At 32.6% G+C, this 27,382-nt stretch overlaps 1 protein-coding gene and 1 non-coding gene across 2 annotated transcripts in view; both read left to right on the forward strand.

The window, feature by feature from the left end:
* LRRIQ1 (leucine rich repeats and IQ motif containing 1) overlaps nucleotides 1–27,382 on the forward strand; it is a 206,696-nt gene that overhangs the window by 150,177 nt on the left and 29,137 nt on the right. The window contains exons 24-25 of the mRNA XM_032594019.1: nucleotides 19,850–19,982; nucleotides 22,301–22,361. Of these exons, the coding sequence (XP_032449910.1) occupies nucleotides 19,850–19,982; nucleotides 22,301–22,361 (194 nt within the window). The remainder of the gene's footprint in view (nucleotides 1–19,849; nucleotides 19,983–22,300; nucleotides 22,362–27,382) is intronic.
* LOC115519552 lies at nucleotides 12,051–12,153 on the forward strand. Its single transcript, XR_003970558.1, has one exon. It is a non-coding gene; the product is annotated as a U6 spliceosomal RNA (small nuclear RNA).

A 27,382-nucleotide genomic window follows, 5' to 3' on the forward strand; every position in this document is an offset into this window, starting at 1 on the left:
TTAAAAACAATAGAAGGCAGAAGAGGTAGAATATCTCAGTAATCTGTAAGTTGTATGAATGGAAGTTACTGTCAAGCTGAAATTCACCAGAATAAGAACAAAATACAGACATTTTCTTTGTTTAAATATTGTATTTGTTTTTGTTTGTTTTCAAGGCACAATTTTGTATTTTTACTTACTTTTTTCACTTGATTTTATGCTTTTTCTCATCATGATAAGTGTGTTTTTTAATCCCCACCCATTATTTCCCTCATCCCCCCCCCCCCCCCCAACAACCTCCCCTCTGGTAACCATAAGTTTGTTCTCTATAGTTAAGAGTTTATTTCTTGGCGCACCTGGGTGGCTCAGTCAGTTAAGCGTCTATTGATTTCGCCTCAGGTCATGATCTCGCAGTCATGAGATCGAGCCCCCTATCAGGCTCTGTGCTGAACATGGAGCTTGCATGGGATTCTCTCTTCCTCCCTCTCTCTCTGTCCTTCCCCTGCTCACTCTCTCAAAATAACTAAACTTAAAAAAAAAAAAAAGTCCGATTCTTGGTTTGTCTCTCTCTTTCTTTTTTCCTTTGCTCATTTGTTTTGTTCCTTAACTTACATATATGAGTGAGTGCATTTGTATTTGTCTTCCTCTGACTGACTTATATGGCATGGCCTTATACTCTCTAGCTCTATCCATGTCATTGCAAATGGCAAGATTTCATTCTTTTCTATAGCTGAATAATATTCCATTTTATGTATGTACCACATTTGCTTTATCCATTCATCTATTGATGGACACTTGGACTACTTCCATATTTGGCTATTGTAAATAATATGGCATTAAACATAGGGGTGCGTGTATCCCTTTGAATTAGTGTTTTTGTATTTTGGGAATATATCCCCAGTAGTGTGGTTCCTGGATCATATGTAGTTCTATTTTTAATTTTTTGAAGAACCTCCTTATGTTTTCCATTGTGGCTGCACCAATTTGCATTCCCACCAACAGTGCAAGAGGATTCCTTTTTCTCCACCTTCTTGCCAGCACTTCTTGTTTCTTGTATTGTTGATTTTAGCCATTCTAACAGGTATGAGTTGATATCTCATTGTAGTTTTTATTTGTATTTCCCTAATGAGGAGTGATGTTGAGCATCTTTTCATGTATCTGTTGGCCATTTGTAGGTCTTCTTCAAGGAAATGTCAGTTCATGTCTTCTGTCCATTTTTTAATTGGATTATTTAGGTTTTGGGTATGGAGTTGTATCAGTTCTTTATACATTTTTGATACTAATGCTTTATCAAATATGTCACTTGCAAAGCTCATCTCCCATTTAGTAGGTTGCTTTTTGGTTTTGTTGATTGTTTCCTTCAATGTGCAGAAACTGTTTGTTTTGATGTGAATCCAATAGTTTATTTTTGTTTTATTTCCTTGCCTCAGGAAACATATCTAGAAAAATGTTGCAGTGGCTGACTGCCTGTGCTCACTTAAAAGTTTTTATGCTTTCAGGTCTCTTATTTAACCCCTTAATCCATTTTGAGTTTATTTCATGTATTGTGAAAGAAAGAGGTCCAGTTTCATTCTTTTGCATGTGGCTGTCTAGTTTTCCCAACACCATTTGTTGAAGAAACTGTCTTTTTCCCATTGTATATTCATTCCTCCTCTGCTGAAGATTAATTGACCATATAATTGTAGGTTTATTTCTGGGATCTCTTTTCTGTTCTATTGATCTATGTGTCTATTTTTGTGCCAGTACCATACTGTTTTAATTATTTATGCTTTGTAATATAACTTTAAGTTTGGAATTGTGATGCCTCCAGTTTTGTTTTTTTTTTCATTTTCAAGATTGTTTTGGCTATTTGAGGTCTTTTGTGGTTACATACAATTTTAAGATTGTTTTTTCTAGCCCTGTGAAAAACACTGTTGGTATTTGATTGCATTAAATGTGTAGATTTCTTTGGGTATTATAGACATTTTAACAATATCTGTTCTTCCATTCCATGAGCATGAAATGTCTTTCTATTTCTTTCAGTCATCTTGAATTTCTTTCATCAGCATTTTATAATTTTCAGAGTAAAGGTCTTTCACCTTTTGATTAAGTTTACTCCTAGATATTTTGTTGTTTTGATGCACTTGTAAATGGTATTGTTTTCTTAATTTCATTTCCTGCTACTTCATTATTGGTGTATAGGAATGCAGCAGGTTTCCATGTGTTGATTTTGTATCCTACAACTTTACGGAATTCATTGATCAGTTCTAGTAGTTATTGGTGGAGTCTTTAGGGTTTTCTGTATATAGTATCATGTCATCTATATATAGTGAGAGTTTTCCTTCTTTATATTGTCTAATTTCTGTGGCTTGGACTCCCAGCACTATGTTGAGTAAAAATGGTGAGTGAGAGTGGACATCCTTGTCTTGTTCCTGACCTTGGGGGAATAGCTCTCAGTTTTCACCTATTGTGTATGATGTTGGCTGCGGGTTTTTCATATAAGGCCTTTATTATGTTGAGATATGTTCCCTCTAGACCTACTTTGCAGAGGGTTTTTATTATGAATGAATGAATGTTGTATTTTGTCAAATTTTTTACTGTCTCTGTTGAAATTATCACATGGCTTTTTTTTAATATATGCAACCTGATATTTATTGTAGCATTATTTACAGTACCCAAGATATGAAAGTAACCCAAGTGTCCACTGGTAGATGAATGTATAAAGAAGGAGTGGTATATACATATACAATGTAATATTAATCAGTCCCATCAGCTATGACTCTTTAGTAAACATACCCACTGGGTGTGCTCTATACAATGTGTGAATGGGGGAAGGGGAGAAACCCAAAAAGGGGGGCTAGGAGTTAACTCAGAGGGTGTCCACTAAATGTTGGTCTATAAATTTCTGTTGTAGGAGAGAAATTAGAAATGCTGGAAACTACAGGTAATAAAGACATTTCAGAGGAAATGATGCGAACTCTGAAATAACAATATAACAAAAATCTTATTAATTTAGGACTATGACTTTATTTATACCTTGCTTCTGACCAAAAACTGATGTGAATAGAAAAATGCTTGATTTGCAGAATTTTATTTTACCAAATATTTCTGGGGCAGGACATATCCATTAGTAAAGCAAAATGTCATAGCTGTGGTTTATATCAAATCACATTCACACTTGACTATTCCTAAAATCAGTATTTATTTGTGAATTATTAATATAACATATAGAACTGAATTCTTTTAAGAAACTATACTTCTTCCAGTAGCTGATATTGAGTAAATGATTTTTTATAGATTTAACTTATCCTGCAACTGCTGACTATGGGATTTAGAAAGCCATAAGTAAGGTGTGTGTTTACTGCAAAGATTAATGTCTAATCTCATCATTAGTTCTAAAACTAACTATAAAGTTTTCTGTCCCTAGTAAACAAATAAAATAACGAAGTGTGATTGTATGGTTTTATTCCTTCTCTTATTGATGTGACATACCACGTTGAGTGATTTGTGAATATTGAACCACCACTAGCATCTTGAGAATAAATCCTACTTGATCGTGATGTATGATTTTTTAATACGTTGTTGGGTTTGGTTTGCTAATATTTTGTTGAACATTTTTGTATCTATATTCATGAGAGATAATGATCTGTAGTACTCTTTTTGTTGTTGTTGTTGTTGTTGTGTCCTTATTTGGTTTTGGTAACAGGATGATACGGGCTTCATAGAATGAATTTGGAAGTTTTCTTTCCTCTTCCATTTTTTGGAACAGTTTGAGAAGAGTGAGTATTAACTCTTTTTAAAATATTTGGTAGAATTTGCCTGTGAATTGATCTGGTCCTGGACTTTTGTTTGTTGGGAGTTTTTTGATTACTAACTCAATTTCATTGCTAGTAACTGGTAGTTTATATGTTTCTAGGAATTTATTTCTTCTAGGTTTTCCAATCTGTTGACCTATAGGTTTTTATAATATTCTGTTACAACTATTTGTATTTCTGTGATGTTGGTTGCTATTTTTTCTCATTCACTGGTAATTTTATTTGGGTTCTCTCTCTCTGTCTCTCTCTCTCTCTCTCTCTCTCTCCATAAGTCTGGCTGGAGGAATCAGCTCCTGGTTTCATTGAACTGTTCTATTTTTTTTAAGTTGCTATATCACTTATTTCTGTTCTAATCTTTATTATTTGCTTCCTTTTGCTGGATTTGGGTTTTGTTTGTTCTTCTTTTTTCTACTTCTTTTAGGTGTAAAGTTAGGTCTTTATTTGAAATTTTACTTGCTTCTTGAAGTAAGCCTGTATTGCTATAAACTTTCCTCTTAGAACCCCTTTTGCTGCATCCCAAAGATTTTAGCCCCCTGTGTTTTCATTTTCATTTGTTTTCATGTAATTTGGGATTTCTTCTTTGATTCCTTGGTTGACCTATTCATTGTTTAGAAGCATGTTATTTAACCTCCATGTATCTGTGGCCTTTCCAGATTTTTCTTTTGGTTGATGTCTAATGTCATATCATTGAAGTCAGGAAATATACATGCTATGACTTTGATTTTTTTTTTTTTTTAATTTGTCAAGCCTTGTTTTGTGGCCTAATGTGTGATCTGGTGTGCAGAATGTTCCATGTGTACTTGAAAAGAATGTCTATCCTGCTGTTTTAGAATGGAATGTTCTGAATGTATCTGTTAAATCCATCTGGTCCAGTGTGTCATTAAAAGCCATAGTTTCCTTGTTAATTTTCTGTTTGGATGATCTGTCCATTGATGTAAGTGAGATGTTTAAGTCCCCTGGTATTATTGTATTACTATCAAGTATTTCTTTTATGTTTGTTATTAACTGTTTTATGTATTTGGGTGCTTTCATGGTGGGTGCATAAATATTTATAATTGTTATATCCTCTTGTTAGATTGCTCCCTTTATTATTATATAGTGTCCTTCTTTGTCCCTTGTTACATTCTTTGTTTTGAAGTCAATTTTGTCCAATATAAGTACTGCTACCCTGGCTTTATTTTGGCATCCATTTGCATGATAAATGTTTCTCCATCCCCTCACTTTCAGTCTGCAGGTGTCTTTCAGTCTGAATGAGTCTCTTGTAGGCAGCATATAGATGGGTCTTTTTTTTTCTTCCAAAAAAAGCATTTAGTCCATTTATATTCAAAGTCATTATTGATAGATATGTATTTATTGACATTTGTTACTCCTTTGTAATTGTTTCTATAGATTTTCTCTGATTCTTTCTTCTCTTGTTCTTTTTCATGGTTTGTGGCTTTCTTTAGTGATATACTTAGATTCCTCTCTCTTTATTCTTTGCACATCTATTACCGGTTTTTGGTTTGTGGTTACCATTAGGTTTGCATATAACATCTTCTGCATATTTATATAAAGTTGAAAATTGCTTAAGTTTAAACCCATTCTTCCCGCCTTTCCCTACCCATATTTTAGGTATGTAGTGTCTTATTTTACATTCTTTTATTTTATGAATCCTTTGACTAATTTTTGCAGAAGTAAAATCACTAAACTAAGAAAAATTTAAAAATATTTGGAACTTAATGGAACTTTTAAATTCAATGAAAGTGAAATGAAGACACCACTTATTATAAAATGTGTGGGATGCAGCAAAAGCAGTGCTTAGAAGGAAATTTATAGCAAAGTGCATATATTAGAAAAGAAGAGGGGTGCCTGGGTGGCTCAGTTGGTTACGTATCCAACTCTTGATTTTGTCTCAGGTCATGATCTCACAGTTCGTGAGATCGAGCTTCACATTGGGCTCTGCACTGACAGCAAGGAGCCTGCTTCAGATTCTCTCTCTTCCTCTCTGCGCCTTCCTCTCTCTCTCAAAATAAATAAATAAACATTTAAAAAAAAGATCTGAAGTCAATAATCTAAATTTCTACCTTAGGAAACTTGGAAAAGTAAAGCAAATTAAAAGTAAGCAGCAGAAAAAAAAAGAATTCGAGAAGAAATCAATAAAATTGTAAACAGGAAATCAATAGATAATATCAATGAAACCAGAAGCGGGTCCTTTAAAAAGATCAACAGGATTAATAAGCCTCTAGCCAGGCTAACTAAGAAAGAAAAAAAGAGAGGACACAAATTACTAATATCAGAAATGATAGAGGGGACATCACTCTAATTCCATGGACAGTAAAAGAAAAATAAAGGTATGCTATGAATAACTCCATGCCCATAACTATAATAACCTAGATGAAATAGATCAATTCTTTGGAACACAATTTGCCAAAACTTACATAATAATAAATGGACAAGCTGAATAAGCCTATATCTCTTGAATAAATTAAATAAAAAATTAATCACTTTCCAAAATGGAAAGTGCCAGGCCCAGAGGGGTTCCTGGTGAATTCTATCAAACGTTTAAGGAAGAAATTATACAAATTTACTACAATTTCTTTCAAAGGATAAAAGCAGAAAGGATACCTTCTAATTCATTCTTTAAGGCCAGAATTACCCTAATCCCAAAGACAGACAAAGACTTTACAAGAAAACTACCGACCAATATCTTTCATGAACATGATACAGAAAATTCTCAACAAAATATTAGTGAATCAAATCCAACAATTTATAATGATAATTATACACACTATTTTGGGATTTATCCCATGTATGCAAAGCCAGTTAAACATTGAGAAATCAATGTGTCCATCACATCACCAGACTAAAAAAGAAAAATCACATGATACCTGTAGAAGCCAAAACACATTTCACAAAACCCACCATTCCTGATAAAATTCAATAAAATAGGAATAGAGGGGAGCTTCTTCAAATTGGTAAAAAATGTCTACAAACAAACCTATAGCTAACATCACACTTAATGGTGAGAAAGTCAAAGCTTTCCCACTAAAATCAAGTACAAGACAAGGATGTTGCCTGTAACCACTTCTTTTCAACCTTGTACTGGAAGTGCTAACTAATGCAATAGACAAGAAAAGGAAATAAAAGGTATACAGAGTGGGAAGAAAGAATGAAATGTTTTTGTTTGCAGCAACATGATCATCTATATAGAAAATTTGAAAGCATAAGAAAACTTCTGGAACTAATAAACAATTATAGCAAAGTTTCAGGATGTAAGATACAATAGTCAATCACTTTCCTATGTACTAGCAATGAACAAGTGAAATTTGAAGTTAAAAACACAATACCGTCTACATTGTCCCCCCAAGTTAAATTTTAGGTGTAAATATACAAAATATGTATAAGATCTATATGAGAAAAGCTACAAAACTTTGATGAAATAAATCAAAGACCTCAATAAATTGCTAAATATTCTATGCACATGCATAGAAGAACTCAATATTGGTAAGATTTCAGTTCCTCTTAATTTGATCTGTAGACTCAGTGAAATCCCAGAAAATCATTTTGTGGATATTAACAAACTGATTCTAAAATGTATATGAGAAGGTAAAAGACTCAGAATAGCCAACACAATATTAAAGGAGAACAAATTTGGAGGACTGACAATACTTGTTTTCAAGATTTGCTATAAAGCTACAGTAACCAACACGTGTGGTATTGGCAAAAGAATAAGCAAATAGATCAATGGAGCAGAATTTAGACAGCCCAGAAATAGACCCATACAAATATGGTCAGTCGATCTTTGACAAAAGAGCAAAGACTGTCTTTTCAACAAATGGTGCTAGAAGAAGATGACATCCACATAAAAAAAATCTAGACATAGACCTTTACCACTCACAAATATTAACTCAAAATAGATCACAGAGCTAAATGTAAAATGCAAAACTCTTAAGACTCCTATAAGATAACATAGGAGAAGATCTATATCTAGATGACTTTGGTCATAGCTATGACTTTTTAGAAGCAACACCAGTGGTGCAATGCATAAAATAAATAATTTGATACGCTGGACTTCAATAAAATCAAAAACCTGTTTTCTGCTGAAGACAATGTCAAGAGAACGAGAAGAGAAGCCACAGATGAGGAGAAAAGAATTGCAGAACATTTATCTAATAAATGACTACTATCCAAAATATACAAAGAACTCTTAAATCTCAATAAGAAGAAAACAAACAACCCAATTTCTAAAAAATGAGCCAATGACCTTAACAGATATTTCAACAGAGATATACAGATGGCAAATAAGTGTATGAAAATACATACCACATCCTATGTCTTCAAGGAGATACAAATTACAACAAGATACCACTACACACCTGTTAGAATGGCCAAAATTCAGAATTATGACAACACCAAATTTCGACAAGGTATGGAGCAACAGAACTCTCATTTATTGATGATAGGAGTGCAAAATGGTTCAGCCACTTTGGAAGACAGTTTGGAACTTTCTTATAAGACTAAAAATATTCTTACTGGAGGATCCAGCAATCTCAGTCTTTGGTATTTATCCAAATGAGTTGAAAACTTATGTCCAAACAAAAATCTTCACACAGATGTTTATAGCAGCTTTATTGATAATTGCCAAAATTTGAAAACAACCAAGACATCCTTCAGTAGATAAATGGATAAACTGTAGCACATCAGACAATGGAATATTATTCAACAATGAAAGCAGATGAGCTACCAAGCCATGAAAAGACATGGAAGAACATTAAATGCATATTACTAAGCGAAAGAAGCCAACCTGAAAAGACTATGTATGATTCCAAGAATGTGACATTCTGGAGAAGGCACAACTTATGGAGATAGTAAAAAAAAATCAGTATTGCTAGGGGCTGGGACTGGGGAGAAGGAGTAAAGAGGCAGAGCATAGAGGATTTATAGAGCAGTGAAAAACTACTCTGCATGATACCGTCATGGTGGATACAAGTCATTATACATTTGTCCAAATCCATAGAAAGTACAGCATCAAGAGTGCACCCTAATGTAAACTGTGGACTTTGGGTGACTATGATGTTTCAGTGTAGGTTCATAGATTGTAACAAATGTACCACTGTGGTGGGGAGTGGCAGCATGTTGGTAATGGGGGAAGCTTTGAACATGTAGGGAAAGGGAGTGTATGGAAAAATGTCTCTACCTTCAAATTTTGTTTTAAACCTAAAAGTGATCTAAAAAATGAATGTTATTAATTTTTAAATAATATAAGGCAAATATTAAGGAAGTAGCAAAGAGAGGTCAAAAATTCTAAACTATATTGGAAGAATTTTATTATATCTTTTTTTAGCAATTTATAGAACAAGCACTCAAAAAATCAGTAAGGACATGGTTTGATAAACCAATTTAATAGCATTTGCTTAAAGGACATATATAAAATACTCAACAACTGGAGAATGTACATTACCCTCATACACATACAGGAAATTTACAAAACTTTAACTTATACTGACCTGAAATGAGGTCTCAGAAATTTCTTAAGGATTGAAATCATGTGCAGTGTGTTTTCTGAATAAAATGTAATAAACCATAAATGAACCATAATAAGATAACCAGATAGTATTTATTTTCTTGAAAATTAAGAAACATCTGAAAAATTCATGAATCAAAAAATCATAAATATTAAAAAGTAACTTAACAATAAAAAAATCTATGTATTGCAGTATAAAAGCAATAGTTAATATAATTTTTAAAAGTAAAACAATTAATCGATAAAGATACATTTTTTGAAAGAAATTTGATTAACCCCTGGCAAGTCTCATTATGAAAATGAAAGAGAAAGCACAAACAACCATATCAAGAAGGAAAACTGGGATGGATGACAAATGATACAAACTAAAACAGTAGTAAGGGAATATTGTGAACAACCATATGGCAGTACATTTGAAAATTTGGAGAAAGTGAACAATTCGTAGAAAAATATAATACCCAGACTGACCTTAACTCTAATATTAAACCTAACATTCTAGGCAAGCAACCAGAATGGAAAAAAATTTCAAACTGTGATAGTATTTTTTAAATCATGTGCCAAAGAATGTGTCTCACAAAAGAGGTACAAGACCTTACCAGGGAAATTGTAGAACTCTATCAAAAAATGTTAAAGAAAAACTATAAGTAAATCTATGAATTGAAAGACTCAGTTTCAAAGATTTAAATTCTCCCCAAATTAACAGTGGATACTATGCTCTCTCAATTAAATCCCAAGAGGTATTTATGGACATTGACAAGCAGAATCTAAAAATGTGTGAGAAGTCAAAATCTTCAAATAGCCAAAACACATTCAACAAAGATGACTAAATCGAGAGGCCTTGCCAAACACCATAACTTATTATTAATAAGCTCTTATTATAGAGCTGAAGCAAATAGTATTGCATGGTATGGGTGGTACGGTATGGACGGGATGAGATGAGGTAGGATGAGATGGTAATTCTAGGATAGGGTAGGACAGGGTAGAGTAAAATAGTACAGAAAATAATAACTGATGGAGACCCCTGCATATATGTTTAATTGATATTATAAGACAAATTGCATTCTAAGTCAGTGGGGAATAGATAGACTTTCCAATAAATCTTAATAAATTATCTATATTAAAAATTAATTGGGGCGCCTGGGTGGCTCCATTGGTTAAGCGTCCGACTTCAGCTCAGGTCATGATCTCATGGTCGGTGAGTTCGAGCCCCGCATCGGGCTCTGTGCTGACAGCTCAGAGCCTGGAGCCTGCTTTGGATTCTGTGTCTCCCTCTTTCTGTCTCAAAAGTAAATAAACATTAAAAAAATTAATTATGCCCACCTTAAAGAACTAAATATAAGAAGCAAAATTATAAAACTTAACAGAAGACAATGTGGAAGAATATAACATTGGATATGGAATTATTTCTTTAACAATATGCAAAAGTACTGGTCATCTTGATAAATATATTTACATTAAAATTAAGAATCTCTATAAAGCCAAAATGTCATAATAGTAGTGAAACAATAACCCACAGAGATGGAGAAGGCATTTGCCACACATATAATCAACAAAGATCCAGAATGTATAATATCCAGAGTGTATAATTCCTAAAAGTCATTAAAATACAAATAGCCTAATAGAAAAAAATAAATAAGAAGCCTTAACATATTTTTCACAAAAGAAGAAATCCAAATAACTTGTGAACATATAAAAAGGTGTTTAATCTCATTTTGTAGCAGAGAAATACAAATTAAATCTGCAAAGTTTAAAAAAAAATCCTAACAAAAATAAGATTTGGAAAACACATAACCAATAGGACTTATATTTTGCTAATTGAAGTATAATTTAGTACAACCATTTGGAAAACAGTGTTACATGTGGTTGACTTGAAGGTATCCATTTCATACAGTCCTTCGAATACGTTCTTAGATGCTTGCCCTATAGGAATTTGTACAAGGATAGGGCAGTATTTTTCTTAATAACCCAAACCGGAAATAGCCCATGTGTCTAACAACAATGGAATGGATAAACTCTAATACATCCATACAGTGGAAAACAGTATGACACTGAAAAGTAATGCATTGCACCTATATACAGCAACACAGATGAATCTCATAAACAATATTGAGCAAAGAAACACAAAAGAATACCTACAGAATTGTTGCAAGCAAAGCTATACTATAATGCTTATACATAGGTAGTGATAATTTTAAGGAAATCAAGAAAGTCAAGGTTATAAACTTTAGCATAGTGGTTATCCTAAGAGAAGAGACTTTTGAGCAAGACTTCTTGTATGCAAGCAGTGTTCTATTTTTTTTAAATGATCGGAGGTCACATGGAATATGTATTTATATTTTTATTTATAGAATAATTTTAATATATTAAAGTATATAATTTTATATAAACTATAAATATATATAAACATAAATATTTTATGTTTATATATATTTTGTGTCTGTATTTTTATATTATATATTTATACAAATATAAATATATAAATATAATAAAATATATAAATATTTTATATATATAAATATTTAATATATTTAATATATATTTAATATATATTATATTTAATAAATATTTAATAAATAAATAAAAATAAATATATAAATATATAAAATAAATATATAAATAAAATAAAATATAGTTTATATGAAATGTAATTTATATAATATTTATGTATGTGTAATTACTTATACACCTTGAAATTATAAACACCTGCTAAAGCCAAAACTTTCTGTACATTGTATATATCACAACAAAATAAAAATGATTAAAAGGAGTTTTCCGTGCCCACGTGGCAGCACATATACTAAAATTGGAATGACATAGAGAAGATTAGCATGGCCTACACAAGATGACACACAAATTCATGAAGTGCTCCATATTTTGCTTTCCTTCCTAATGTTCTATGTCTATGATACACAAAGTGTATCGATGCCTACATAATATGTCTATGATACACAAAGTGACTTGATCAATTGAAGTCCCTTCCAGCTTCAAACCCCACCCCCAATTTCTCTTCAGAAAAGAGCTTCCACATATCAATATTTATATAAGTAGCTTAAAGCCAAAAATTAATTTTGTAGGGAAGACTTGTAATGCCTATCTTGACTTTTTTCCTGACTACAATGTAAGTAGATCAATAATACTTTCACCTATCTTTTCAATTAAAACTGAAATCAGTGAATAGAGGCCCTTATTCATTTATGAATGAACTTCTAGCAAAAATAAAAATCTATCTTTCTAAACAAAATGTGATGAAAGAAACAATTTTGCATCAATAAAGTATACACTTAGAAAACTCTTAAATCTTCAGTGTATGGAGATATTTGTTTAAATTATAACCTATGGCTGGGGCGCCTGGGTGGCGCAGTCGGTTAAGCGTCCGACTTCAGCCAGGTCACGATCTCGCGGTCCGTGAGTTCGAGCCCCGCGTCAGGCTCTGGGCTGATGGCTCGGAGCCTGGAGCCTGCTTCCGATTCTGTGTCTCCCTCTCTCTCTGCCCCTCCCCCGTTCATGCTCTGTCTCTCTCTGTCCCAAAAATAAATAAACGTTGAAAAAAAAATTTAAATAAATAAATAAATAAATAAAAAATAAATTATAACCTATGGAAAGCAATAAGTTTGGAACCAGGTTTATTAGTCTCTAATATGTTTTTCATTCAAACTGTGAAAGAAAATTATTTTTACTTATATTTACTTATTGGTTTTTATAATGCAAGCAATATTTTAATATATATTCAATATTTTATGTGATGTTAACTCTGTAACAGAAGCATATCTGTTTGACAAGTAGAAAAATCATCACATGCAGAAAACTAATAGTCAATGAGAAATGAATTATGAATGTATTAACATACGTACTATGAGTATTTCTGTTTTGTAGCTATAAAAAAGCAGTGATTATAATGATATAAAAATGTTTAATTGGGTCCGTCAAGTCTCTATCATTAGTGTATCAATATAAAACTATTGGCTTCCTTTGAAGTAAAACTAGTAAAGGAAATTAATCATGTACTTGGCCCTCAATTAAGATATATACATAAATGAGTAGCATTAGAGATGTCTTTTTACCAGAGTAGAAGCTTTTAGATACAGCAAGAATCTGAAGTCCAACTATACAAACAAACAAACAAACAAAAAACAGGTGGAAGTAATATTTATGTGGCCCTATGGCCATGATATTTTGAGGGCCAACCTACTTATATCATCAGCCTCTCCTTTATTCCGTTGGGTGGGCCCTAGTTTGGATGACCTACTATATTAACACTCCCTGAGGGAGTCTAGATTGGATAGGGGAATATTTTCCAACAGTAATTAAATTGAGAGAGTGAAACAGGAGAGAATCATGTCAATGGAACCTCCTTCATGGTTATTACTGAGCAATTGCTAAAAATTATTTGAAATAACTTGAAATCAATTAGGACTGTGTACCCTTGTTATCTTCTGGAAATTAACTTTTTTTTTTTTAAAGACACACTAAAATCCTCATATATTATGAAATAAAATACATTAAAAAATACCTGTTACAAGGTTTAGAATTCTGGTAAGGAGGACTCACTGGACTCCCCCAGAAAATTGTTCTTTCTAGTTTTGTGGTTAATCCTGGAATCTTTCCAGTGACCTCCTGGAACCTTAGTTTGGCCTGGATTTGAAGACTCCTACAGATAGTCTTACCTCCTGCATAGCTAAGTCTTGGCCCTTGGCAACTGAGGTAGCACTAAGACTATGCATAATAGCCTTTAACTTAGGGGTAAAAATAGCAAAATGGCTACAGTAATTAAATCCTTACTATATGTTAGGCATGATATGTATCCAGTTATTTCATATTATTATATATATTTTAAGAGGAAAAAACTGAGGAAGAGAGAAGGTAGATAATTTGCCCAACATCACACAGTTAGTAGGTGAAAAAGCCAACTTATAACATGCAAGATAGATGCTAGCAGATAGATCACTAAGGTGTAGCCTCTCCAATATAGACTGAATTAATTTATTCTATAATCAATTTCTCAAATGTCACAATTCCAGAACCTCTTCTAATGAAAAATTAAGTGGTGTGCCAGATTCATAGGAAACACAGAAAGCAATCTTAGACAATGGCTACCGGGTAGTTCTAAAAACATCCTGTTAACACTTAATATTACTTAGAAATGGGTAAATCTGCCAAAGCCATGACAATGAAGGATGAGTACTTATTTTTCCTTTTACCTCAGGTTCCAATACAGCTTGGCACAACACTGTTACTGATCCTGTCATTTAAAGCTCTTTTGTTTATCAGGGATTTTTCCATTAATTTTTATTTAAAATATTACATGAAAATATTTTTAACCTTGATTCCTGAGATTTTTGTTACCCCGTTAAATTTGGTGGCTGAGGTATTTCATTTGCCCCACTTGACTTACCCTAGTCCCAGCCCTAGTTAACAGCAAACATGGGGACAAATTACACATTAATGTGACTATACATAGGACTATATAACTTTATATTGCTCTCGCAGAAGAAAATGAAGGACTACTAGTTTTGTAATATTTGATACTCCACTATAAAGGTATTAATGAGATTATATTCAACTGAACATATAAATGGCAAAACATCTCCTTTCTGGTAGAAATATATATTAGTTGAATACAGAAGACCTATTATAAATGGTTAATAAGCACAACTACATCCACTTTGTGAATGTTTCTATTATTTCAGAGGGATTCACTTAAATATAGCATTTCTATAATATTGAAAATTGCATCTGCAAAATCTATATATTTTAAAAGATAATTTAGTAACTAACTTTCCTTTGCTTTCTCATAAAGATCGTTCATATACTTTACGTATCACCCAACCCCCCAGACAGACAAATTTTGAGAATTAATTTAAATGTCAGAAACTAGCAAGTATTTTTCATTCTAGTACTTTTTTTTTAACCTCCCTGCCATAAAATATAGTGAAATATGTAAAGGAGTGATTAGTGCTGCCGTTAGCCTTTGACCCTTACATACAAATTTGGCTCTATTCCCAAAATTTCTGTTTTTAAAGTTTTGCAACAACAATCCTCTTCTTTATTCATGAAATAATTTTCCTTAGTGATCAATTACATATTTATTTAAATATATCATAAAAGAATAGGAATGTTGCTTGTCACACACAAATGGCTCTTAGAGTTACTGGTTTCATGCCAATGCCATCAACTTTCCAACAACAGATTGGATTGGTTAAGGAAGAAGCCATAAACAGCCTATCAACAAGTATTTATACAGATGTTAATGAATTTAAAATTCTGTTAGTGCCAAACTCCCATTTTATTTGTGCTTTATTCATGAGGTATGATGCAATAACTTCTTTTAATAAACATGTACAGACCACTTATACTTTATGATGGAAACATATTTTTAGTGTTTCCAGCATGAGATACATAGAATCAGCCATTTATCAAAATTACCAAAAATAGTTCCATTGTATGTAGCATTTTGCTCATCATGTAACTATGTCCTCCAAAAGCTTTTGGTAAAGAGATGAACTCATCTCTATCCATGAAACCAAGAATATTTTTTTATTATATTACTAAGAAAGGCCATTAGGAGAAAAGAAAATAGTCATGGGAAGGTTGCCATATGTATTTAAAATATAAATAATTAGCTTTTTTTGTGTGTCCCAAATGATAATTGAATCTTAATCTCCCTGTGTGTAGGATATTATGATATACTGAAAATTTAGAAAACATTTATTTGAAGCATATGGGTTTAATGAACACTTATTTTTTTTCATGAAGAAAAGAATAATATTTCCATTAATTTCAAAAGAGACTTCATTTCTTTTAGTGAGCTTTTTAAAGCTGAACTGATTTCCTCTAGGACTGCATACACTGTGGACATTTTATAAAGTAACCTTATATGATGGAGTAGTTTTTGTTTTTTTGCTTTTTAATTTGCCACCTTTCATTGGCAGTTTTTATCCCAAGCTAATTATGATTTTCGGGGCTGAAGTTTCTACTGTAATGATTAAGTTAATTATATATAGGAATGTGTTATCCTCCACAATGCACAGGTTTATCTACATGCTAAAAATCTAAGTCCCAGCTCAACACTTCTCAGGTCACTTATAGAACATTAATCAACTGTGACAATTATTCATTTCACAGGTATTTATTGAGCACTATCCTACTATGTACCCCTTAAAGAGTTTATATATAGTAGGAAAAACAGACACATGAATAGGAAAGGAAAACATAACATAATAAATGCTATCATGGAGTCTTTATAGGAACCTTTGGAGGACATCTCCAAGTTAACTTGAATAGGGAATATAGTGCTGACAGATCAAGGACTTAGCCCAAAGAATATAATTTCCAAACTGAGACCTGAAGACAAATCAAAAACAACATTGGCAAAGTGGGTAATCTGAAGCATAGGTCTATAGACAAAAGAAACCATTTTGAGTAATTATAATATTTTTGAGTGACTGAGGCAAGAATCTAACATGTGTCTGAAGGTACATGCATGGCTTGTATGCCATGCAAAAAATAAAAATAAAAAAATGAACTCAATCCAAGGGCAATGGAGAATCAGGAGTTTAACCTAAGAAGCAGCAAAATTAGATTTATGTTTTAGCAAGGCCATTTGCAGTATGGAGATAGGTACATGGGGGCAAGACCAAAACAAACAAACAAAAGACCAGTGAAAGGGCTGTTAGAGTAATTCAGAAGAAATGATGGTAGCCTGATACAAAATAGTAGCAACAGGAATCCAGGAAATTTGACAGATTGAAAAGAATTTAAGAGGTAAAATATTCAGCTGTAGGTTGAGGAAGCATGCTGGTTCAGTACGACTCTGGTCTCTGATTTATACATTGACAATGGTGGTACCATTTGGGGAATTTGGAAAAAGTGGGATAATACATGAGTTTAGCTTTTTTACATACTCAGTTTAAATTATCTGTGCAATGTCTAAATGGCAAAGCTTTGGATGGATACATGTTTCAAAAGGAGATCATGAAAATGACTGAAGAACTTGGATGAATATCCTCATACAGGAAAATTATAGCCTGAGAAAAAAAAATGGGGCCAAGATCAAACCCAAGAAGAATCCTGAGATTGGAAGGGATGGCAAGGGCAGAGGAGCCCTTGAAGGAGACTGGGGTTTAGAAAAAGAGAAAAAACAAGGAGAGTGTAATGAAACAAAATACAAAGGAAATAAGACTTCAAATTAATGAAGCAAGACCCAAAGAAATAGGAAAGGAGAGGAGGTAAAAGGTTTCAGTTTCTGCAGGCAGAATGGTGCCTCTTCTACAACGGAAAGGTTTTACTGAGCAGCCTGACTAATGACAAGCATCCATTAAGTTATCCATATCACCATTATTCTTCTTATGCAAGATGCTAAAAACAGAACTTCCTCTGCAAGTTCAAAAGAGTTAATTGTCTTTTCTTCTTCTCAGTGACAGGAGTAATCCTGAAATAGTTTAACCAAAACAAAATCAATTTCTTCAGTATATGAATTGCAGTATCTTCAAGTACATCCAGCCAACTTCACCAACATGCTTGTTCTGTTTCTTACACTGAGCACACGCCAATCTACCAATCTATGCCTTAGGGTTAAAATGGTTAATATGAATTGGGCCCTTACAGTGAAATCTCTCATCTTTACTCAGGACTGTTGTTTAGAACTTTGGCTGAGGTCTGATGTAAAACCACTTAGGATTTATGGAGTGTTATTGTAGAGCTGAGGAAAACTTTCCAAAATGAGTACTTTAAAAAGTGACTATTGCAAGTATATGTCATTATTCAAAAAAACAAAGACACAGATCATTTTTTTGTATTTTAGCTAAAAGCACAATTAAAAAAAAAAGCAAATAAAAATTAAAAAATAAGAGTACAATTGTTACACAAAGATTCTCCACATATCAAGAGTGATAAGGTTCTAGCTATAGGCTCGGTTGATTATCAGTGGTCACTGAGTCCTCACTACTCTCTATCACTGCCCTTATGGGCCCAACATCTGGTTTGGTTAACCAAGAAAGGCTGATAAAAGGTTCGGACTCTGCTGGAGAAAAGACTTAATGCTGTACAGTAACTGGAAGTGATAATGCCAAAAGTTCCCTTTGTTTGAGTCTCCCGTATAGTTTCTACATACCTATATGGTCAGTTACCAGAATGGTGTCTCCTCATGGATTCAACGGTCAGCTCTCTCATGGCAAGCCATTGCTCCTCCAATATAGCAAACATGGAGGGGTTGACTTAAGCTCAGGAAGCAAGAGATAGGGCCTTTTAGAAACATAAGGTGGCATGAGAAGCAACAGCAAGTTAACTTCACTAAGTTCACATAGTTTAGAGAAATAAACACGTTGATTTTTAGCTTTCCTGAGAACTGGCCGCCCTATCTTTTTGAATTGAAAACGAGAGTCATTTCACCAATTTCAACAGCAACTTTTAAGGAAAAAAGACAAGATAGGTATTTTATCCTCAACATACAGAATGACAAATGTATGTATGAGTGTGTGTGCCACATGCATCAAGCATTTGTGGTTGGCCTTGCGTCATGCTTCATTTGTTTTCCAAACAACTTGCAAATAAATATAAGGTGACTTTCTGTGTGCAAAGATCTACAGTGAATTAATAAGATAAAATTTTAAATATTGGGTTTTAAATTATAGAATTCTTGTTAGCTTGATTACCAGGAGTTAGTTTTTAAGAAGTACCTTTCTCTGGTGTACTGTCAATCAAACTACAAAGCTAACAAGTCCCTAAATATGGTAATGGCTCAAAAAAGATCAAGTCTATGGAGGAAGGGTCTAAAACAGCACGTGTTTGGTGTAGTTCGGAAATGTATACCATTGGCGTAGTAGTAACATCCACAGATTAAAACAAACAAATGAACAAAAACAAACACAAATGTATAAATGTTATATTTGAATATAAAGGTTGGATTTTTAATTTTCTTTTTTCTTTTTCTTTACTATTTTCATTGTTTCCTTGTATTCTTACCTTATATAAATTTCTCCTCTTGCATATTCCCATATCCATTTACATTGTTATGCTTCCCACCTCCTTTTTTGAAATAGCTACTATGGCATAAACACAGGTTCCCTAAACCTCATATTATTATATTCCAAGCTTAAAATATTGCATTAGCTTACACAAACCAAGCTGAGTTTTATGCAAAATTAAAACTCTGTTTCAAATACCCTCAATATAATTTATGAATTCTACGTACGTATAAAGTTAGTATAAGAACAATTGACTTTAAAATAAGCCTGAAAAAAACATCATAATGGACAGATATTCTTTTCATACTAGAATTCTACTCTACCAAATTTGATCTTTGTATTTTTAATGTAAAAACTAAAAAACAAGTCGTATAAAATGTTGGCTACAATGAAACATTTTCTTTTTTTTTTTTTAAGATAGATGGGTTTGAAACTCAAGCAGGAAAATTACTGAAGTGACTGACATTTTTCTTACAGATGACCTGACTCCCATGAATTAGTCTTTTTTTTCCCCTTTCTTTCTTTTGATAAAATTGTTTGCCTAGACTGAACTACTTGGCCAAAATTTGATCTCTTTAAATAACAAATAAAATTTCCATATTTTTCCCCAGGTAAGGAAGAAGAATTTATCTACAAGGATGCCACTGCAAATGAAAAATTAGAAAGGAGTAAAGAATACACATACCAATGGCTTCACACACAGGTTGGGATTCATGAAACAACTAGTTCCAGAAATATGAAATGGTGAGGTCATTTCCTTTAAATTAGATTTTTGTATTGTAAACACATCTTGAAAAGTGAAACCTAGGTTAATTGTGCTAAAACAAACATGACTTTATAGCCAAAGGCCAATACATCACGTTGCCAGGTTGTAAAAGGCCTCTTACATAGAATAGATTTAATCACTTTTTATATTTTTTTTACCCTGAAATGTTTGAGAACTCTGTTTCTGTAAGGCTTAAAACTAAGAGATGAACCACACAAATGATTCTACTATATAAAGTTAAATGCATGGTATCCATTAACTGTTTAAATATCATATGTATTGGAGGTGGTATTTTATTTTGTGTCCTTTTTTATGTTTGGCAGCTAAAATTATAGTTCAACACTGCTGCTTCTGCTTTACCAGTTGTATAACTAATTTTCAAGGATGTCTCCATGCTACAGTTTCCTCTTTTATAGTAGATGATAATATGTTATCTATCTATCTCACAGGATAGAGGTGAGCTCACAAGGTGGAGAATATCAATATATATTCTCAATAAACACATCCTTTAACAATAAACAAGATACCTTGAATCTAATAGGTAATTAATTAATTTTTGTTACATTAATGTACATATTAGTTTGCTAGGACCTTTGTAACGAAATACCATAAATTGTGTGGCTTAAACAGCAGAGATTTACTTTCTCACAGTTCTGGAGGCTATAAGTTCAAGATTAAGGAGTCAGCAAGTTTGGTTTCTTTGAAGCTCAGTCTTCATGGTTTGTAGATGGCCACCTTCTCACTGTGCCCTCACATCATCATCCTTCATTCTCTTTGTGTTTTAATCTCCTGTTTTTATAAGGACACTGGTCATATGGGATTGGAGCCTACCAATATGAACTCATTTTACTGTAATTACCTCTTTCAAGGCTCTATCTCCACATATATCACATTATGAAATGTTGAGGGTTAGTACTTCAACATATGAATTCTGATGAAACAAAATTCAGCTCATAGCAATTTAGTATAAACCACTGAACCAAAAGTTATAGGAAAATAATAAAAGTCCAGAGATAATATTGGAAAATATTTTCAAGACTTTTGTTTAACTACATGTGTCCAGAAAAATAATTTAAAAAGTGCTATTATAAACACTTACTAAATATATAAATCGATATTGAATCTAAATGTAGCTGACACTTTGGAAATGTTTCCAGGCACTATAGTAACTATTTAAATGACTAACAAAAGACAAACAAAATCCTACAATTATGAGGGTTAACCCTTAATTTAGAAGCAAGTTAAAATATGTAAAAAAATGAAATATTTTTGTAATATATATAAATTGAAATGTTCACATGTGGTCAATTCTATCCATATAATCCCTTTAAAAATATGTAAAAGGGAGTGAAGAATGAAAGTGAAATTAAAACAATATTTTATAATCTGGATTATTTTGTCCTATTTCATTGTGAGCAAAGAAAATAGGAATAAAGCAATCAACATTTACGGACATTAAGTATTATAATTAATGCAAGCACAATTTCTTTTATGTTGGTGTTAATCAATTTAATGTAATTCATAAGATGGCATCCTTAAAACTATAAACAAATATAGTGTAATTTATAGTTTATCATCGATCTTAATCAGATATAAGAGGTCTTTTCAGAGATTTTTAAAGTATTAGGATAGATAAGGTGAAAAATATAAGCAAAATGTTTCAGGATATATTTTAGACATATTTAAACACTTAACAATATCCTTTACCCCTAAATAAGTTATATTTAAACACATGATATAACAAGAAATTGTTCATAGCTTTTATCTCTTGAAAATATATAAAGGAATAAGTAGATACTCTGAGAGAAATTGTTTTCAAGAACAGAAGTTCTTGAAAAGCCAAATGTCAGTATTCTAGTTTTAAACGGAAATTAATTGTGAGCATTAGTATAATGCTTTAAACACATTACAGATATTTTAAAAATAAGAACCTTTGCCTTTCTCATAACACAAGTAAGATATATAAGTAAAAGTAAATAAAATATTTATATGTTCTATAATTTATTAACTATCATTGGTACTTTCAAATTTTTGCCCTTTATACCTATTTGTGTTTGGCAAAGAAGAGTGGCATTAAAGTGGTGTTTAGAAATTTAAATTTTATGTCAAATTGAATTTTCAAATGACTATGGAAAGATACATTTGTAGATATGTTTGCATATAGCCCAATTTAATAAAACTATTATTTCCACTTTGTAAATTACTGATTCCTCCCAAACTTTTCACTGGGCATTTCTTTAATATTCTTCCTCTACATTTATATAATAATATGATTTTTGTTTTTGTCACTCTGCAGCAAACACTTCTTGCCTGAGTTAGATCCAGATATACTTAACGGTGGAAGAGTTCAGCTTGTGGTAAGAAATGTGTTTAAAGTTACAAAAAAATGTTGTAGACACTAATCCTTAGTAAATGGCACTTTAAAATATGTCCATAATTAGTGTAAATTATGAAAATACCACAACTCTATCTATTTGGGGTGATCTCAAAATATTGTATATTAAAATAATAACCTGTAATAATATGTTTTCTTGACTTGTAATATAACTTTCAAATCTGATATTTTTTAAAATATTGATTCTATATGACAGATTTTAAAATATTAGCATACTGCCACATTTAAAATAATATTACTACGAATAGGAATTACATAATGAACTTATTTACTTGAATATTTTAAAAGAATAGGATACTGAGGGAAACGTAAAAGTACCCTCACAAGTTGGAAAATCAAACCAGATAAAAATTAACAAGTAATTGTGACTCAACCACTCTAAGTAATGAAATAAAAGGTATTGGAACTTTAGGAACAACCAAGTTTTAAACATGGTGACCAGAGTGTAAGACTCTAGACAGCATAACTATATGTGCATTGCAAAAGTCAATTGGGCTATACGCTATCAGAAGGAAGACTATGTTAACAGAAGGAGAATGGCAAATATGGAGTCTAGAGAAATGGAGCCCACAAAACAAGCAATTGTCAGTATGTTTCCAAAAGTTTCCAGAGAAGAGGGTACCCTAACCAATGACAGAAGTGTGTGGTCTCTTTGGCAGGTGAAAATGGATGCATCAGGTGACCCTAACTTTATGACACCTTTCATTTATAGCAACCTATTAATACTCCTTGCACAGATTCTACATTCACCAAAAAAACTAAATATAATTTAGCTTGCCAAGTAGCACTTAGCATAAAAAGATAATGCACTTTCTAATGGAACCTAGTATGATGGTATCAAGAGCAGTTATATTCACCACTCTTATGAACAACTCATTCAAGGAGTTTTCCTGAAAAGGTAGCAAAATTAGGGCAATAGCTAAAATTAATGTGTTTATGAAAATATTTATAGAATCTATACATAAATTTAAAATAATCATTAAACAAATACTTTCTTGCATTTAATAGACTCCTCTGGCAGAGTGGCATGTTGACTGCCCTAGGAAAATTGATACTTCAAGCTTTGAACACCATGCATATTACTAACAATTGCGCACAGATTGTTGAGTTGCCACTTGGGAGGAAGAATGTCATGATAAAGAAAGTGATTTTATATTTAACCATTATACTTCCTAAAATGAATGAAAACAGACTGGGTAGATCACTAATCAAAATGGTTCTATGAGAGTAATGCTCTGACATTAATCTCTCTCCTCCTATATCCCACTGTATTGCACTATGTTCAAATATGTCACAAATACATATCAATGATAAATGCTTTTCTGATATTGAAGAGGTACAGGTGAACACAAAACAAGGTAAATGGTAGTATATAAGAAACACAGTTTTTGTTTGTTTGTTTTTATTTTTTTGTAAACAGAGATAGGAGAAGGGTTAACTAAGGACTTACGTCAAAAGGATACTGGACTAATTGAAGGCCCAGAGCAGAAAGACTCTTGCAGAGTCTTGGGAGCATACTGGGGAATGTGCCGATAATTGCACAACTGGGACCAGACCATAACTAAGAAGAAAATTAAAAAACAAATCAGCAATGGCTACCACTATAAGATCCTTAAGACATCAGGAAAACACTCATAATAGAAGGACAGAAAATCATGAAACAAAGTGATCAAATTTTAATTAGAACAAATCAGCAAATCAGCCTACTATAAATTCTGAATATATAAAATATTACCATTGAAATAAACTCTGCACTGGACACCATAAAAGAGAGACTTCGTGAATTGAAAGATGATCTACAAAGGAATAGTAATTAGATTGACAGCTGACATTATAGCAGAACTAATTCATACCAAAAGACAGTGGAATTACTTCTTAATAATAAAGATTGATATAAATATTATCCGAAATACTCTTCACTAACTTTCAGGAGAAATAATGAGATATAATCCAATACTCAAATTCTGGGTTTTGAGGAAGCTAATAAGTAACATCTCTGTCTTCCAAAGAAGATCAAAGGATTTTATGTGGCAGACAGGACTGAGAAAAATGAAAACAAGATATCACTTTACTTATTTCCAAATACATATCAGAAGGCATGTCATAGATTTAGACAATTGCTAATTAAGTTTATTCCCCCAAAACTCCAGGATTTTTCTGCAGAAGGTGGTCTTAGTTCCCCCAGAAAACATATTCTGAGATTCTTGTATTTGAGTGCAGGACATTCGTTGGGGAAGGCTTTCACAAACGACTCCCTTGAGTGGTGAAAGAAACATGATTGAGCAGAGGGAAAAGATAAAATGCAATAGAGTTGCAGCAGGAGAAGGGAGCCCCAGTGGTAAGAAGGCCCTTTTAAATTGTGTTAGCATATGAGGCAAGAAGATCAGGCTTTTACGCTACTGCATCTCCTCAGAAGAGGCTTTGGCTTAGGCAGGGCAACCATCTTTAGCTAAGGACAATTTCCAGAGACGTATTCAGCTAAGAGCCCATAGGCTTCAACTTTCTCAGCAACTGGAAGAATCTGACTCAGTTGTTACATGTGAGATATGATAATACCCAGTATACTTACCAAGTTTATCATCCATAGATGCAACAACTTAGCACCTAAAATGTGTCAACTGTCTCCAAATAAATCTATAAAATTGCAAATCTATCAATTTGCAAATCTGCAGAGCTGCTTGTTTTAGGAACCTGAAAAATCTCATTCTACAGATTTTTTTCCCTAATGTTTATTTATTTTTGAGACAGAGAGGGAGACAGAGCATGAGCAGGGGAGGGCAGAGAGAGAGAAGGAGACACAGAATCCACAGCAGGCTCCAGGCTCTGAGCTGTCAGCACAGATAGTGACGCAGGACTCGAACTTATCAACTGGGAGATCATGACCTGAGCTAAAGTTGGTCACTCAACCAACTGAGCCACCCGGATGCCCCTGAAGAATCTCATTCTAAAATGCGTATTGATGAATAAGAGCCCAATGTTATGTAAATCAACTTTGAAAAAGGAAAGCTAACTTGTATCACAAGATATAAAGACTTAATATAAAACTAAACTTTATGGTACAAATATACCAATGGATATAAATAGTTTAGAAGTAGACCTGTGACTGTATAGAAAAATATATGATAAAGATGAGAAAGTTCAAAATTTTTAGTACACAGAATTCAGTAAATTAGCATTAAGAAACAGCACTGAACATAAACCACATTCAAATGGAATTTAGAAGATTTGAAGTCTCAAATGTGAAAAGTGAAGTTATAAAACTGACCAAATAAAATAATTAAGAATATATTTGCAACTTATCAGTAAATACTCTTTTAAAAGATACAAATGATACAAATTATATGGCAAATAAAATTGATTGACTTGACTATGTTAAATTAAATATTACTTCCTATGAAAGATTTTATGGAAAAAGTTAACAGATTACAGATATGGACAAACTATTTTCAGTGCCTAAAAGTAACAATAGCTTAATATCCATATAAAAAGTAAGCTTCTGCAAATAAACAATATAAAGTCAGGTAACCTAATGAAAAAAAGTATATACATACAATAGAAAATGTGTATATAGACAGTTTACACAGTTTATGCCTAAATGCATAAATGTACATAAAGAGATGCTCAGTTATATGACCAGAGAGATAAAAATTAAAGCTAAGAAGTTGCATGACTATCCTCATCAGAATGGCAAACATTAGAATGTTGGGTAATGCAAAGTGCTATTAATGATGTGGAGACACTGATGTACAGCTCATGAAAATAAAAGCTGGTACAGTTATTTTGTAAAGAAATCTGTCAGAATTTATTAAAATAGTTCCTTGTATGCTCTATCAGATATTAGCAGCAAACTTTAGAAAACTTTACTTAAAAATAGTCTATTTACCGGGATGCCTGGGTGGCTCAGTCAGTTAAGCGATTTCGGCTAAGGTCACAATCTCATGGTTTGTGAGTTTGAGCCCCATGTTGGACTGGAAGCTGACAGCACAGAGGCTGCTTGGAATTCTCTCTCTCCCTCTCTCTCTACCCCAACCCCGACTTGTGCTCTCTCTCACTCTTAAAATAAACAAATAAAGATTTTAAAAATTAAAAAAAATATATTCTATTTACCACAATGTAAAAACATAAAATATTTAAGAATAAATGTTAACATTAAGATGTTCAAAGATCCTATAATGGTAACCACCAAATATTGCTTTAAAAATTTCAAAAAAATATACCACACTCATGCATAGATTCAAATTGTAAGATGTCAATTCTCAACGATCTATAAATTCAGTAGACTCTTAGAAAGATTTTTAGTAGCAATGGACAAATTATAAAATGTGGAAATGCGAAAGACCTACAATAGTCAATACAGTCTTGAAAAATAAGACTCACAGTACCTGATCTCAAGACTTTCTATAAAGTCCCAGTAATCAAGACTATATGTTATGTGAATAAAGACAGAAGAATCAATTAATAGAAAATAATAGTCCCGAAAATACCACACTTACAAGGTTAGTTGATTTTGCTTAAAGGTACTACAGCAATTAACAGAGGGAAAAAATAATATTTTTCTCAACAAATAGTGCCGGACCCCTGTATATCTACAGGGAATATGAATCTTGATTGCTACTTCACACCTTAAAAACCAATTTGAGGTGAATTATGGGCCTAGATGTAAATGCTAAAATTATAGAACTTCTCTGGGCACCTGGGTAGCTCCATTGGTTAAGCATCCAACTTCAGCTCAGGTCGTGATCTCATGGTTCATGAGTTCGAGTCCCACATCGGGCTCTGTGCTGACAGCTTGGAGCCTGGAGCTCTCTTCGGATTCTGTGTCTCCCTCTCTCTCTGCTCTTTCCCTGCTTGCACTCTGTCTCTCTCCCTTTCTCAAAAATGAATTAACATTTAAAAAATTTTAACTAGAAAACTTATCAAAGAAAACAGCAAGGTATTTTCATCTCCTGATACATACAGCAACATAAGTGAATACTGAAAACA

This window comes from Lynx canadensis, chromosome B4, assembly GCF_007474595.2.
Source record: "Lynx canadensis isolate LIC74 chromosome B4, mLynCan4.pri.v2, whole genome shotgun sequence".
Taxonomy (NCBI): Eukaryota; Metazoa; Chordata; class Mammalia; order Carnivora; family Felidae; genus Lynx; species Lynx canadensis.